The sequence below is a fragment of the Camelina sativa genome, chromosome 10 (genome assembly GCF_030686135.1).
Source record: "Camelina sativa cultivar CO46 ecotype springtype chromosome 10, ASM3068613v1".
Lineage (NCBI taxonomy): Eukaryota > Viridiplantae > Streptophyta > Magnoliopsida > Brassicales > Brassicaceae > Camelina > Camelina sativa.
The window spans coordinates 5898714-5911008 of record NC_141889.1 but is presented as its reverse complement, the minus strand read 5'-3'; the positions used below and the strand labels follow the sequence as shown (position 1 = coordinate 5911008).

Here is a 12295-nt window from a genome sequence, read left to right as displayed (position 1 = left end):
GGAAGCTCTGTCACTATCTTTTGCACTAAGCATCCTAGACTAGACTACCATATTCCTATTTTCCCCAATTTATTAGATAAACTTTTCCTATAACACAAAAGTAATTTGAAGAAATAAATAAAGGTGAAACACCTATTTCAAAGAAATGGTAACGTGTCTTTTTCCATTAGGCGAGACGATCCAATCTGAACAAACAAAGTTGTCTTTATATCTAAAGAAACATTTTGTGAGAAAGAGAGAGAGAGAGTAAGGTGTGAGTCCATGGCGTCGAAAATTGTATCAGCCATAGTCCTTGTGTTCAACCTCGTTGCCTTTGGTTTAGCCGTTGCTGCTGAGCAAAGACGAAGCACTGTGAGTCACATCTTTACAACAATATATTATTTGAGCAAGATGATGATTTATGTGATATCTCTCTCATAATATTTTGAAGTTGAATTTTTCTTGGGGCAGGCAAGGGTTGTGCAGGACACTGAGGTGCAATATAACTACTGTGTGTATGATTCGGACAGAGCCACAGGGTATGGAGTTGGCGCCTTTTTGTTCTCAGTGGTTAGTCAACTCCTTGTCATGTTCGTTAGCCGTTGTTTCTGCTGTGGAAAGCCTCTCAAGCCTGGCGGTTCACGTGCTCTTGCCCTCGTTCTCTTCATTGTCAGCTGGTAAGCTATATACTCTTTTGTTGTTATAACTCAATTAGTTCATCAGACTTCTAGTATGGCGATTTTGACCGAACCAAAACTATATATTTTTTTACTTCACAAGAAAAGTTGTAGCAATAATGGAATATAAAATGATTCAAATTCACAATCAAACATAGACAATAGTGTGGTCTTGGTTTATATTATTTAAATTCTCATGAATCCATCATAGTATTAAAATTACATTAATAAGTCTAATGACCAGGTTACAGATTTTCATTCTCTTAATCTAAATTACCAAGCATCTTGATCTGTTAAAAAGCCAAACGTGCTTGTTAGCTTTGTTACTCATCCAACTGTGCTTCTATCTATCACTGAATTGATAAAGTGCAAAAAAGAACTCACAAGCAAAAGAATCCGAAATTGTGCTAATATTTTTACATTTTGATTGGTGTTTTGTTGGCCAAAAAAAAAGGATGTTCTTCTTGATAGCGGAGATATGTTTATTAGCTGGATCGGTGGAAAATGCATACCACACAAAGTACAGGACAATTTTCATGGACAATCCTCCTGATTGTCAAACTCTTCGTAAAGGTGTCTTCGCAGCCGGAGCCTCATTTGTCTTCTTCAATGCTATTGTCTCTCAATTTTACTATTTCTTCTATTCATCTGCTGCTGAAGCCTCCCTTTCACCTTACTAATTCTTAACCAACATATAAGTTTTTTTTTTGTTTTTTCCTTTGCGCTATGTGATATGCTAATATCATATTTTCGGGTTGGTGTTTTTTTAATGTATGACTGCAAACTTATTTGAAACTGAGGGTACTATTGAGTTTTGTAGATTGATTTGTATGGATATATTTTTTTTTGGGTTTAATGTTAATTTTTGTATGGTTATTAATTGAAAGTGTTGTTTTTAATAAGGTGAGAGATGTGATATCCCCATATATTATTTGACAAACTGTGGGATGTTCATATTAGTTTCAATCCTAAATCTTTTTGATTCTAGATCAAAACCATGGTTATCAAAAGAAAAAGAGAGGACAAGTTATCCGAACACGAGAGCAACTAGTAGCAAGCAACTAGCTCTCTCTCTCTCTCTCTCCCATGCTACAGAGGCATGGAATCCCATCACCAATCAGCAATGACCATCCCATATTGTGCAACTGTTCCATTTTGTTTTAAACTGAAATTGAATAGTAATGGACAATAAAATAAAATATCTAAGAATTAAGGAAATCTAATCCACGAATTCTCATTGGGTATTCAACGATGACGTGGCAGATACTTTGTGTTCAAGATAATGCTATCCACACAATCTTCTGTGACTGACCACTGTAGGGACCAATCTTCTCTTGTCTGAATCTCACCTCCCCCAACTCCTTTGTGAGAGTACATATACGCACACACTCTCTCTCGCAAAATATCCTCACTCGACAGTCTTCTTCTTCAAATCGCTTTTTTTGCTATATATCTCTCTCTCTCTGTTCGAGTACCAACAATGGCTCTTCAAGCTGCTTCTTTGGTCTCCTCTGCTATCTCTGTTCGTAAAGATGCGAAATTGAATGCTCCTTCATCGTCTTTCAAGGACTCGAGTCTCTTTGGTGCTTCCGTTACCGACCAAATCAAATCCGATCATGGATCTTCCTCGTTAAGATTCCAGGTACAGAACATGTCTCTGTTCTGACGTTACGGTGTTGAATAAGCCTTCTTATGCGAATGGTTTAGTAATGTTTAGTTGATTAATATGCAGAGAGAACATAGCTTGAGGAGTGTAACAATTCGAGCACAAACCGCTGCGACTTCAAACTCTCCGGTTACAAAATCCGTGGATGGCAAGAAAACGTTGAGGAAAGGAAATGTGGTGGTCACGGGAGCTTCGTCTGGGTTAGGTCTAGCCACGGCTAAAGCTCTAGCCGATACAGGGAAATGGCACGTGACAATGGCGTGCAGAGACTTCCTTAAAGCCGAGAGAGCTGCTAAATCCGCAGGGATGCCTAAAGGCAGCTACACTGTGATGCACTTAGACTTAGCCTCGTTGGACAGTGTGAGACAGTTCGTTGATAGCTTCAGGAGGACAGAGATGCCTCTCGATGTTTTGGTCTGTAATGCTGCGGTTTATTTCCCGACAGCTAAAGAGCCTACTTACAGTGCAGAAGGGTTTGAGCTTAGCGTTGCGACGAACCATTTGGGACATTTTCTTCTCGCAAGGTTGTTGCTTGATGACTTGAAGAAATCTGATTACCCTTCAAAGCGTCTCATCATCGTTGGATCCATTACTGGTATTGTCTAGAATCTAATATATATATAGCCTACATTGCTAGCTAAGGGAATGATTCTGATCATTATATCTTTGTTTTGGTTTAGGTAACACTAATACATTGGCGGGTAATGTACCACCAAAGGCGAATCTAGGTGATTTGAGGGGTCTAGCGGGTGGATTGAACGGTTTAAACAGCTCAGCTATGATTGATGGAGGAGATTTCGATGGTGCAAAGGCTTACAAAGACAGTAAAGTCTGCAATATGTTGACAATGCAAGAGTTTCACAGGCGTTACCATGAAGAAACTGGAGTCACTTTCGCTTCGCTTTACCCCGGTTGCATCGCCTCCACGGGTTTGTTCCGAGAGCACATCCCGCTCTTCCGTACCCTCTTCCCTCCCTTTCAGAAGTACATCACTAAAGGATATGTCTCCGAGACAGAGTCTGGCAAAAGACTTGCTCAGGTAATAAAGAAACAAAATGTTATTTTTGTAGCTTATTAGTCAAGGAAATACTTTTCTTCCTGTGTACTAAACAATCGAGTTTGGTTTGATCAGGTGGTGAGTGATCCTAGCTTGACAAAATCAGGGGTTTACTGGAGCTGGAACAAGGCTTCGGCTTCTTTTGAGAACCAGTTATCAGAAGAAGCAAGTGACGTTGAGAAGGCTCGTAAAGTGTGGGAGATCAGTGAGAAGCTCGTTGGCTTGGCCTAATAATCTTGAAATCTCTTCCTTCTGATAAGACCCACTCCGTACCAATCGATGAAACCTTTAGATGTCTGATTCTATTGCGAAGTTTTTCCTTACTGTCTGTTGAGTGTAGATTCCTTGGCGAGTAGCCCAAAATAAAGAAATAAAATTGGCGAATCTTCAGCTTTCTAAACAGAACAGTTAGTTATATACTCTGTTTTGTCATCTTACACTATAGTTTGTCAGCCTCTCTCTTAACGCATTTAGCTGAAAGAGTGAAAAAAAAATGTTAAAAAGTTTCCATCGACTCCTAGTTCAAAACCATGTTCACTCTTAACTTCCGTTGTGTAGTAATATTAACATGTCACCCCACCGACATTAACAATAACACTATTTAGACAACCCTATAAAGATTAGGATAAAACAAACAAATTAAGCTCCTATACATTGTTACGTTTTCAACTGAAAATCAATGAGTCTATTGGTTTTATTGTCTGACATAAGATAGTAGAGAGAAACAGAAGATTGAAAGCTATTCACAGTTTTATTCATGGCATACTACGGAATAGTCCTGGACTCTCAGTCCATAAGTACTAAAATAAAAGTGGAGAAGAACAACAAGTGCGAAAACGAAACCATCTTTTGAAAGTTTCCAGTCTTTTCAGAGAGTCCAATTGGCTTCACTTCCTCGACGAGGGATACTGTTAACACGATTGTAAACATCCACCTTGAAGTTGGCACCGCACAGAACTCCCTCACTGTCCACTCTCGGCATTGCTTTTATCTTGTTCATCGGATGCTCAAAGCTCATTAACCCTCCTTCACTATGGAACATACACCCTGCCAACATTCATCAAATACATATAATAATTACACATACATCATTACACCAAGTCCCAAGTATTTGTAAAAGCATATGTAGATTTTATTGTACCTGTAGGAAATGGAGCAAAAGATTTGGCACAGCCTTCTTTAATAACATCCAAATCATCTGATATTACAACAGATCCATCAGCAGCTATGCCCCAGTATAGCTTCACCCCTCCATCAGATCCCTACATGGATTACATCAAATTGATTTCTCAAATCTTCTAAACATCAAAAGTGATTATAGAAAAAAGGGATTGGACTGATTTTTTGAAGTAGTACCAGAGCCGTGAAGACAGAGCCGGCTTTGCTATCATAAACAACAAAGGCAAAGCTACCATCTAAGTCTTTAACGACCTGATCAGCTGGATAAGGACCTCTGTCTCTAAGAGTCCTATAAGCTTCGATCACAAACATGGCCTCGTTTGTTGTCTTGGTCAAACCATACTGTCTGTTTAGCTGACACAGATTGTTCAAGCTCCCAAAGAACAGACAGTAGATATCATCATATCCACAAAACAACCTAAAAAACAAAAAAAAATGAAGATCAATGGAGCAGAACCTTAAATCAGAAGATATAAGCAGGATCGTGTTCTGTCTAGTGCATGTTACCTCTGGTGGATGGAGAAGGAAGCAGAAGGACGAACGTAAGCGAGAACAGCTGCTTGTCCAAAAGACATGGAGAAAGTGTTGAGAGGATAACGAGATAAGAAATCGTTTAGGGTTTCTTCAGGAAGCTTTGGTTGTTTAGAACATTTCTCAGATGCCGGACTGTTGAGTTCCTCAGGCGGATGAGCAAACGCCTCGTGAAATATAGCCAACATTTTCTTTTGACACAGAGAACCCAAAGGATAAATCTATAAGAAGAATCTATAAAAGGAAGAATGAAGAGAGTGACAAAGGTTTCTTGAGTCTTTTTATATGTATTTGAAGCGGTGGGCTATAATATTTGTTTTAGTCCGTTGTCTGTTTTACTTTGATTCCTGTGGGAAGAAAGAAGTAACGTTTTTGGATGAGATGATGAGACTATTCCTCCTTCTTCTATGTTAGGGGAGGTATTAGTTTAGGATTTAGAAAGAATTTTAATGATTTTATGTTCTAGCTGATTGTTAAAATCATTGAAAATTGAAAGTTAAAAATGAAGGATTCTAAGAGATTGTTTAGGAAGTTTTTTAAAATTTTGATGATTTGTTTTTTCTAATCTTGTAAAATCTTTCTATTTGATGAAAGAGTTTTCATGACTTTTGTTATGAAAGAAATGATATAAAATCCTAAACTAATAACATAAAATTTGAATTCATTAACAATTCAAGATTCTTTTGTTTTATTTGAATAACATAAAACTTTTAATGACTTTATAAAACTCTTAATCCAATAACACTAGATTTATCAAGATTTTAAATAACTTTTTACAAATCCACAACCAATAACACCAAATTTTTAAAGAGTTTTTAAAAGTTTTGATTGAATAACAACATGTTTTACCTAACTTTTAAAGTCATTAAAATTTTTTCTAAATCCTAAACTAATACCTTCCATAAGACTTTTTAGTTGTTAATGGACGAGTTGTCTATGTCTTATTCGTACTTATCTGGTTTGGGTTTTGCTTACATTTTAAAATTAATCGAAATGAATAACAAAGATGATAGGAGACACCTAGAGTATATATATACTAATACTAGATAGGTATTTGCGTTATGTTTTATTTAAGTTAACAATAATAACACCCACACGCACAAAAAAAATCTAATTCTAAATTTATAATATTTTTAAAAAAAATGATAGAAAAGAAAAAGAAATTTCTGAATAACGTGTTTTATCTATTGTAAGAAATATCAAAATACTGTAAGACTAGTGACAATATTCTATAATTTTCAACAAAAATATGTTATATAATTTATATATAAATTTGTATATTTAGGAAATTACTAAAAAGTAAAGTATAGTTTTTAGGGACGTCCTATAATTTTTGTAGTGTAGTGAAGTTTTTGTCTATAACTAAATATGGATTTGCACCTTTAACTAAAATATGTAAGTCAAATTTTCTGTAATAAACACCGTAGTATCATCAAATAAATAGATCTTTGCTATAGTTGGGATATATTATTTGTTTTTACATTTGCCACTGATATGTATATGTTTTTCAATTTAAAGGTTTGGATGCTAAAATTGAATCTATCTCTCTGCGTAGTATTTTAATGGATTATTCAGCGGAGAATAGTGGGAATTGGTAGGGACATGAAAAAGAGATGTCAGTGTCACGGGATAAGCATTCTCTCGTACTTTTATGTATTCTTATCCTTTCCTTTTCCTTCTTCTTCTTTTTTTGCTTTTTTCCGGATAAATTGATTTATCCATTTCATAATATTATTGATTTTTTTGGTAACATTTTTATGCCATTTATCTTATACTTTTGTTAGGTTGTTATCTTTATAGTTTATATACACAACATACCAATTTACCATGTTCAGTATCTCATGATCCATACAGTTGTTGACTTACCCACCTATTTTTACATTGTCATGTACTGTGTAGCTACATGAAATTTAGTACTCTCATATTAAAACTACGTTTCATATTTCCTTTCTTTTTTCAAGTTTTGGTAGAGAAAAACGACGTTATGTGCGATGTGATTCCCGATATTTTGGTGGTTTTCCGAGAACTGAACAGTCAGTACTGCAGAATCTTGCATTATCCACCTCACCACTGTCACTGCCATACTTGTTAAAAACTTATTTTAATATATCCGATGGCAACACAATACCATGGTTGGCCCAATAACAACAGAACAGTTATCTATAGTATGTCATTTTTTCCTTTTTGGGCCTAATTGTCCTTCTAATTGAATTGATTTCCACCCTTCTTTGCTTTAGGATGTTTATACTACTACTATATAATAACCAATGCAGAACATGACGTGTGGTTGCTTATCTTTCACATTGCATTTAAAATAAATGTTTTGACTATCAAAACAATGTTTTTAAGTGTAATAAGTGGAAATCAATCTTTGAGATTATAAACCACATCAAAAGTTACATTCAATGACTCGTTTTATGATATATCATCTAGTACATCCAAAATACGTTGCATATAACTTGTTTTACATTGGACATCACCGGACATTGGATGAAGGTTTTGAATCCAATTCGCCATATAATAGTACGAAATTTACAACTAGTAACCGATTAAATAATTGCGAAAGATAAGCAACCACACGTCTCACCCTTCTTTTGTTTTTTTTTTCATGTCTCGTCCCCTTTAAAGTTCTTGAACTGCCAGCCTTGGAATATACGTTAGAGTCACTAATTATCTCTATAATTGAAAGTTCTTTTTCGCTTTATCGGGGGTTAATTATTTTGTAAAGTGAAAATCAAGGTCTGCTTATCTGTTGCACGTGCCATATAAGGACAAGCACATATCACGTTGCTTCGTCAGCTACTAGCTACTGTACAAAATGTCTGGAGGCCCGTCACGTTCGTTCGCCTACTTTCATTGAATCTAATATTGTTCACGTCAACGCTTAATTATTCATTTTGATGATGTTCACTTTTATCAGTTTTTGTTTTCATTTTAAAATCCAAAAGAATCTAAACTAATTGAGTTATGAGTTTGTAATACTACTACTACTGCTCTTCTATGCTTTGTAGAATATATATGATATATATATAGCTACATGCGGTGCACAAAAAAAAAATATAGCTATATGCTTCACTTGTTTTAAGTGTTTGTTAATTTCCACCCTCTTTATACCACCAAATTGATGCTATAGTTAAGTTGTCATGCACATACTATATAATATGCCCTATATCGCAAACGAAAGACTAAAACAATGTCCCTTTTTAATACTTCAGTTGGTGAACGCAATGATTAGTCTTAACGAATAACTTAATAAAAGCATCATTCAAACAGTAAAGGGTCGGAAACATAAAGCCGACATGGCACAGCCAACATGCAAGGTCACAGAGGTTTTTGTATCTTGAATTTATTAGAAGAAATAATGTGTTTACATGGTACCAGATTTTAATGATTTATATGACCAAATTAAATAACATCGAATAATACTCATTTGTTGCTCAGTGAGAACGTACAGGTATCAGATAATATTTATTATTATATACGTACGGATCCGAGTGTCTTGATTATTTAGTCTTGAAGCACATAAACTCTCTTTACCAGTGACGTCACTGTATAAGTCACACTGCTGGTCAGATTAATTCGATCGTTCGGTCGTTCATGTATCGTCGTCTATATATGCTCCCTCCCAGTGGCGGATCCAGGAGGAAAATTTACATGGGGCACAACTAAACATTTACTTTAACAAAAAGTTTTTTTACAAGGACAAAACATAAAAAGTGATAAAAAAAAATGTAGATGAGAGGCATTGAACCCTTCTCCTTTGACATAGTATGTGACACTTTTTACCAAATGAACTAAGATATGTTATACATAATAAATCAAACTGAAGAATTATTATGGATGAGTGTGGGGCACGTGCCCCACCTCCATTACACCTAGATCCGCCCCTGCTCCCTCCTGGGTTCGACCGGTCAATTTTTAGCTTGTTTACTGAATTACGTACAAATTAGTGTTCATTTAAAACTAGATTATCAAAAAGTTTACGGGATTAAGAATTTTAATTATCAACCCTTTATTAATTAGGTATAGTTCTAGTAACGAATTACTAATTTCATTTGCATATGATTAATCTTTTGGTTAAACTAAAAGCAGTTGATGGATATTTTGCATTTTTTTAATTGATGTTAAGTGTTGTGCGTTGAATTGGCTCAATATTATAGCCCCTACATATTTTGTCCCATATCTCTTCCATTGTGAAATTTTTAAATTCAATAAAAAAACAATCCTATCATTTCGTGACTTCGATCGCGTAACATTCATAGAGAGCTAAGAGAGGGATCACGTATCCATGTCACCATGTGTGTATTTGGTTCTATGTGTTCATTTTTCTTCCGTGTAGCATATTAAAAAAAAAAAAAAAAAAGAATACCATTAGACGGTTAAAAAAATGTTGCATGCTGTAAGCAAATCAAATCAGGTTCACATGATCGATCACGTACGTTCACAGAATCAATTTATTTACAGAGAAAACACAACACATTTCGAAAATAAGACTAGAGAAACACATGTTTTTGTATTAAAGTAAGTACTTAGAAAACACTTGGCCGAGGAAAAAAGAAAAACAGAAAACACTTGGCCAACTTGTTACATTACGTGCAAGTAAGACTTGTTAGTTGCAGAAGTGGAAAGCCTGTTTTTAATGAGGCGTTTAGTAAGGGTCGAAATATGAAAACACTACCTATGAAAAATGACTTAGTATTTAAACAGAAAAGGTTATTTAATCAACAGATGTAAGAAAAAGTGTTTTCGATAGAAGATGATGCAGACCCAGGTGCCATCGCCAGCTTGTTGCACAGTTGGACTTGGAGTGACCGAGTAAGTAGAAAATTATAACGTGTCCCATAATTATCATTTAAGGTCACACAATACAAAAGGGCATTTGTTGAATAATTTGACTATTAATTAAGGTCATAATTCTCCCTCGCAAAAATTGGAAAATATAATAAAGTGTAAAACTTTGGTCATAAACATATCTAATCTCTTTTGGTTGTTTCAAAAAATCATAAGTACATGATTGTAAGTATTTTTTTAGTAGTTTCTTCTAGCATGGGTTTGAACTTTGAACTCATGATCAGTTTTACCGTAATTTGAGTTTACTGTTTACCAACAACACTTGTACTCTTCAAAATTGATAGAATCCGTACATAACACTTGTACATAACATACGAGGTAGACTACAACAAACCTTTCTATACTTAAAGTATGTTAGAATTTTATAGATAGAATCCGTGGAAAACACTTGTACTCTTCAAAAACTGAATTCCAAACGTGGTGTCAAATTATAAACTCAGATTAACCACGGCACCAAAGGACTTGTACAATACACATTATATATTTAGTTTTATCTATAAATTTATACTGTATTTTTTATTTCGACTTGATATACTCTAGATAGCAAATTAATTTTTATTATTTTTTAAATATTTTTAAAGTATGATATGCACTATCGGAGGATCCTAAACTTGTTTATAAGATCTGTTGAGTCGGTTTCTATCAAAACAGGTACTTTTACATCGTACCACCCATCTCTTTTGTTCTCTCTCTCTCTCTACACCTTCTAGAGACTTCTTCTTTCTCTCTTTCCTTGAATTTGATGGCACTGTCCCTTCTCTCATACGATGTTTCCGATCTCTGTCTAGGCAAGCCTCCTCTCCGTTGTCTCTCCGCCTCTTCCTCCTCCGTATCCGACGCCATCGCTGCCCTTAAGTCCTCTGAAGACACTTTCCTATCAGTCTGGAACTGTAATCACGACGATAACGATGTCACAGAGTGCGAGTGCTTGGGGAAAATATCAATGGCTGACGTCATCTGCCATTTGTCCAAAGACCATGACTACACTCTCTCTGCCTTAAACGCACCCGTCTCTGTTCTTCTCCCCAAAACTCGTTCCCTCGTCCTCCATGTTCAACCCTCCTGCAGGTTTTGTATTTGTTCATTGTTCAATCTCTCTCTGTTTTGATAAAAATTAAACCTTTTCTCTGCTCTTCCTCTGTTTCCATGCTCTGTTTTTTTTTTTTTTTTTCCACTTGTGAAGTAAATTAATAGTTTTTTTCTCTGGTCAATTTGATTTGACTGATCAGCTTAGTTGAAGCCATTGATCTGATCATCCAAGGAGCACAGAATCTGATTGTCCCAATTCAGACAAAACCCTTCACTAAAATTAGGCAGCAAAACGACAAAGTTTCAGTCACCACCTCAACGCATTCGAACGGACGACGGTTCTGCTGGATCACTCAAGAAGACATCATACAGTTTCTCCTCGGAACCATCGCCGCGTTCTCTCCTCTGCCGGCGATGTCAATCTCCGATCTCGGTATCATCAACAGCACGCACGCAATCCTCGCCGTTGATTACCACTCCTCCCCCTCAGCCGTCATCTCGGCCATATCCAACGCTCTCGTCGACCAAACCTCTGTTGCAGTGGTCGACGGAGAAGGAGACGACTCTTTTACGTCCTTGATCGGAGAGATCTCTCCCATGACACTAACTTGCTGCGACGAGACAGCTGCCGCGGCTGTGGCAACGCTCTCCGCAGGAGACCTGATGGCGTACATAGACGGAGCAAATCCACCGGAGAGTCTTGTCCAGATCGTTAGGAATCGTTTGGAGGACAAAGGACTGATGGGTTTGCTTTCGCTTTTCGATTCTGTCTCACCTTCGTCGCCGTCGTCAGGTTATTCGTCGGATGAAGAGTCTCCGACGAGGACGACCTCGTTTGGGAGGTCGATGAGTAGCTCAGCGAGAATGGCGAGGAAGTCGGAGGCAATAGTGTGTAATCCAAAGAGCTCGTTAATGGCAGTGATGATTCAAGCGATTGCTCACCGAGTGAATTACGCGTGGGTGGTTGAAAAAGATGGTTGTTTCGTTGGCATGGTTGCTTTTGTTGATATCTTAAAAGTTTTTAGGAAATTTTTGGAGAATGACATGTGAAATATTTTTTGTAATTTTCGTTTTGTGTTTAGTTAATTTGCTGTACAACCCAACGAAAACAAAAGTGTTGTTAGGGTTTGTTTTTTTTTTTTTGGGTGAGATGAGCCGGTTGGAGTTTGTGATTAACTAAAACTGTATGAAAACGTTTTTTGGTAAGAGTTTTATTAGTCTTTCAATAGCTTGTTATGTTTTATACCACATGTACCAGCATGTGACATGTGCGGTAGAATCTCGTTGGTCTCCTTTGGCATGGCCATTTGTGTATGAATTTGAAAA

The 12295-nt window shown here is 36.4% G+C and overlaps 4 protein-coding genes across 4 annotated transcripts; 3 read left to right on the top strand and 1 right to left on the bottom strand.

Moving 5' to 3' along the window:
- The first annotated feature begins 88 nt into the window (after positions 1-88).
- Positions 89-1536, top strand: LOC104717492 (uncharacterized). The gene is made up of 3 exons (XM_010435069.3): positions 89-351; positions 451-656; positions 1111-1536. The coding sequence occupies exons 1-3, from the start codon at positions 262-264 to the stop codon at positions 1334-1336; spliced, it is 522 nt and encodes a 173-aa protein (XP_010433371.1). The 5' UTR covers positions 89-261; the 3' UTR covers positions 1337-1536.
- Positions 1537-1959: 423 nt separating this feature from the next.
- LOC104717491 (protochlorophyllide reductase B, chloroplastic) lies at positions 1960-3779 on the top strand. Its single transcript, XM_087470389.1, has 4 exons — positions 1960-2298; positions 2389-2917; positions 3003-3361; positions 3455-3779. Exons 1-4 carry the CDS (start codon positions 2137-2139, stop codon positions 3608-3610), a joined length of 1206 nt encoding a protein of 401 aa, XP_087326515.1. The 5' UTR covers positions 1960-2136; the 3' UTR covers positions 3611-3779.
- Positions 3780-4109: 330 nt separating this feature from the next.
- LOC104717490 (stem-specific protein TSJT1) lies at positions 4110-5704 on the bottom strand. The gene is made up of 4 exons (XM_010435064.3): positions 5066-5704; positions 4736-4976; positions 4521-4641; positions 4110-4426 (listed from the first exon to the last, which is right to left on the bottom strand). Exons 1-4 carry the CDS (start codon positions 5275-5277, stop codon positions 4248-4250), a joined length of 753 nt encoding a protein of 250 aa, XP_010433366.1. The 5' UTR covers positions 5278-5704; the 3' UTR covers positions 4110-4247.
- Positions 5705-10471: 4767 nt separating this feature from the next.
- Positions 10472-12195, top strand: LOC104717489 (CBS domain-containing protein CBSX5). The gene is made up of 2 exons (XM_010435063.3): positions 10472-11008; positions 11170-12195. The coding sequence occupies exons 1-2, from the start codon at positions 10683-10685 to the stop codon at positions 12017-12019; spliced, it is 1176 nt and encodes a 391-aa protein (XP_010433365.1). The 5' UTR covers positions 10472-10682; the 3' UTR covers positions 12020-12195.
- Positions 12196-12295: the final 100 nt, after the last annotated feature.

Coding starts and splice junctions, on each gene's coding strand:
- LOC104717492 (XM_010435069.3), top strand. CDS start 262: ATGGCGTCGAAAATTGTATCAGCCATAGTCCTTGTGTTCAACCTCGTT. Junction 352..450: donor CTGAGCAAAGACGAAGCACT/GTGAGTCACATC, acceptor TTCTTGGGGCAG/GCAAGGGTTGTGCAGGACAC. Junction 657..1,110: donor GTTCTCTTCATTGTCAGCTG/GTAAGCTATATA, acceptor CCAAAAAAAAAG/GATGTTCTTCTTGATAGCGG.
- LOC104717491 (XM_087470389.1), top strand. CDS start 2,137: ATGGCTCTTCAAGCTGCTTCTTTGGTCTCCTCTGCTATCTCTGTTCGT. Junction 2,918..3,002: donor CATCGTTGGATCCATTACTG/GTATTGTCTAGA, acceptor GTTTTGGTTTAG/GTAACACTAATACATTGGCG. Junction 3,362..3,454: donor CTGGCAAAAGACTTGCTCAG/GTAATAAAGAAA, acceptor TGGTTTGATCAG/GTGGTGAGTGATCCTAGCTT.
- LOC104717490 (XM_010435064.3), bottom strand. CDS start 5,277: ATGTTGGCTATATTTCACGAGGCGTTTGCTCATCCGCCTGAGGAACTC. Junction 4,977..5,065: donor TCCTTCTCCATCCACCAGAG/GTAACATGCACT, acceptor TTTGTTTTTTAG/GTTGTTTTGTGGATATGATG. Junction 4,642..4,735: donor GCTCTGTCTTCACGGCTCTG/GTACTACTTCAA, acceptor TAATCCATGTAG/GGATCTGATGGAGGGGTGAA.
- LOC104717489 (XM_010435063.3), top strand. CDS start 10,683: ATGGCACTGTCCCTTCTCTCATACGATGTTTCCGATCTCTGTCTAGGC. Junction 11,009..11,169: donor CATGTTCAACCCTCCTGCAG/GTTTTGTATTTG, acceptor TTGACTGATCAG/CTTAGTTGAAGCCATTGATC.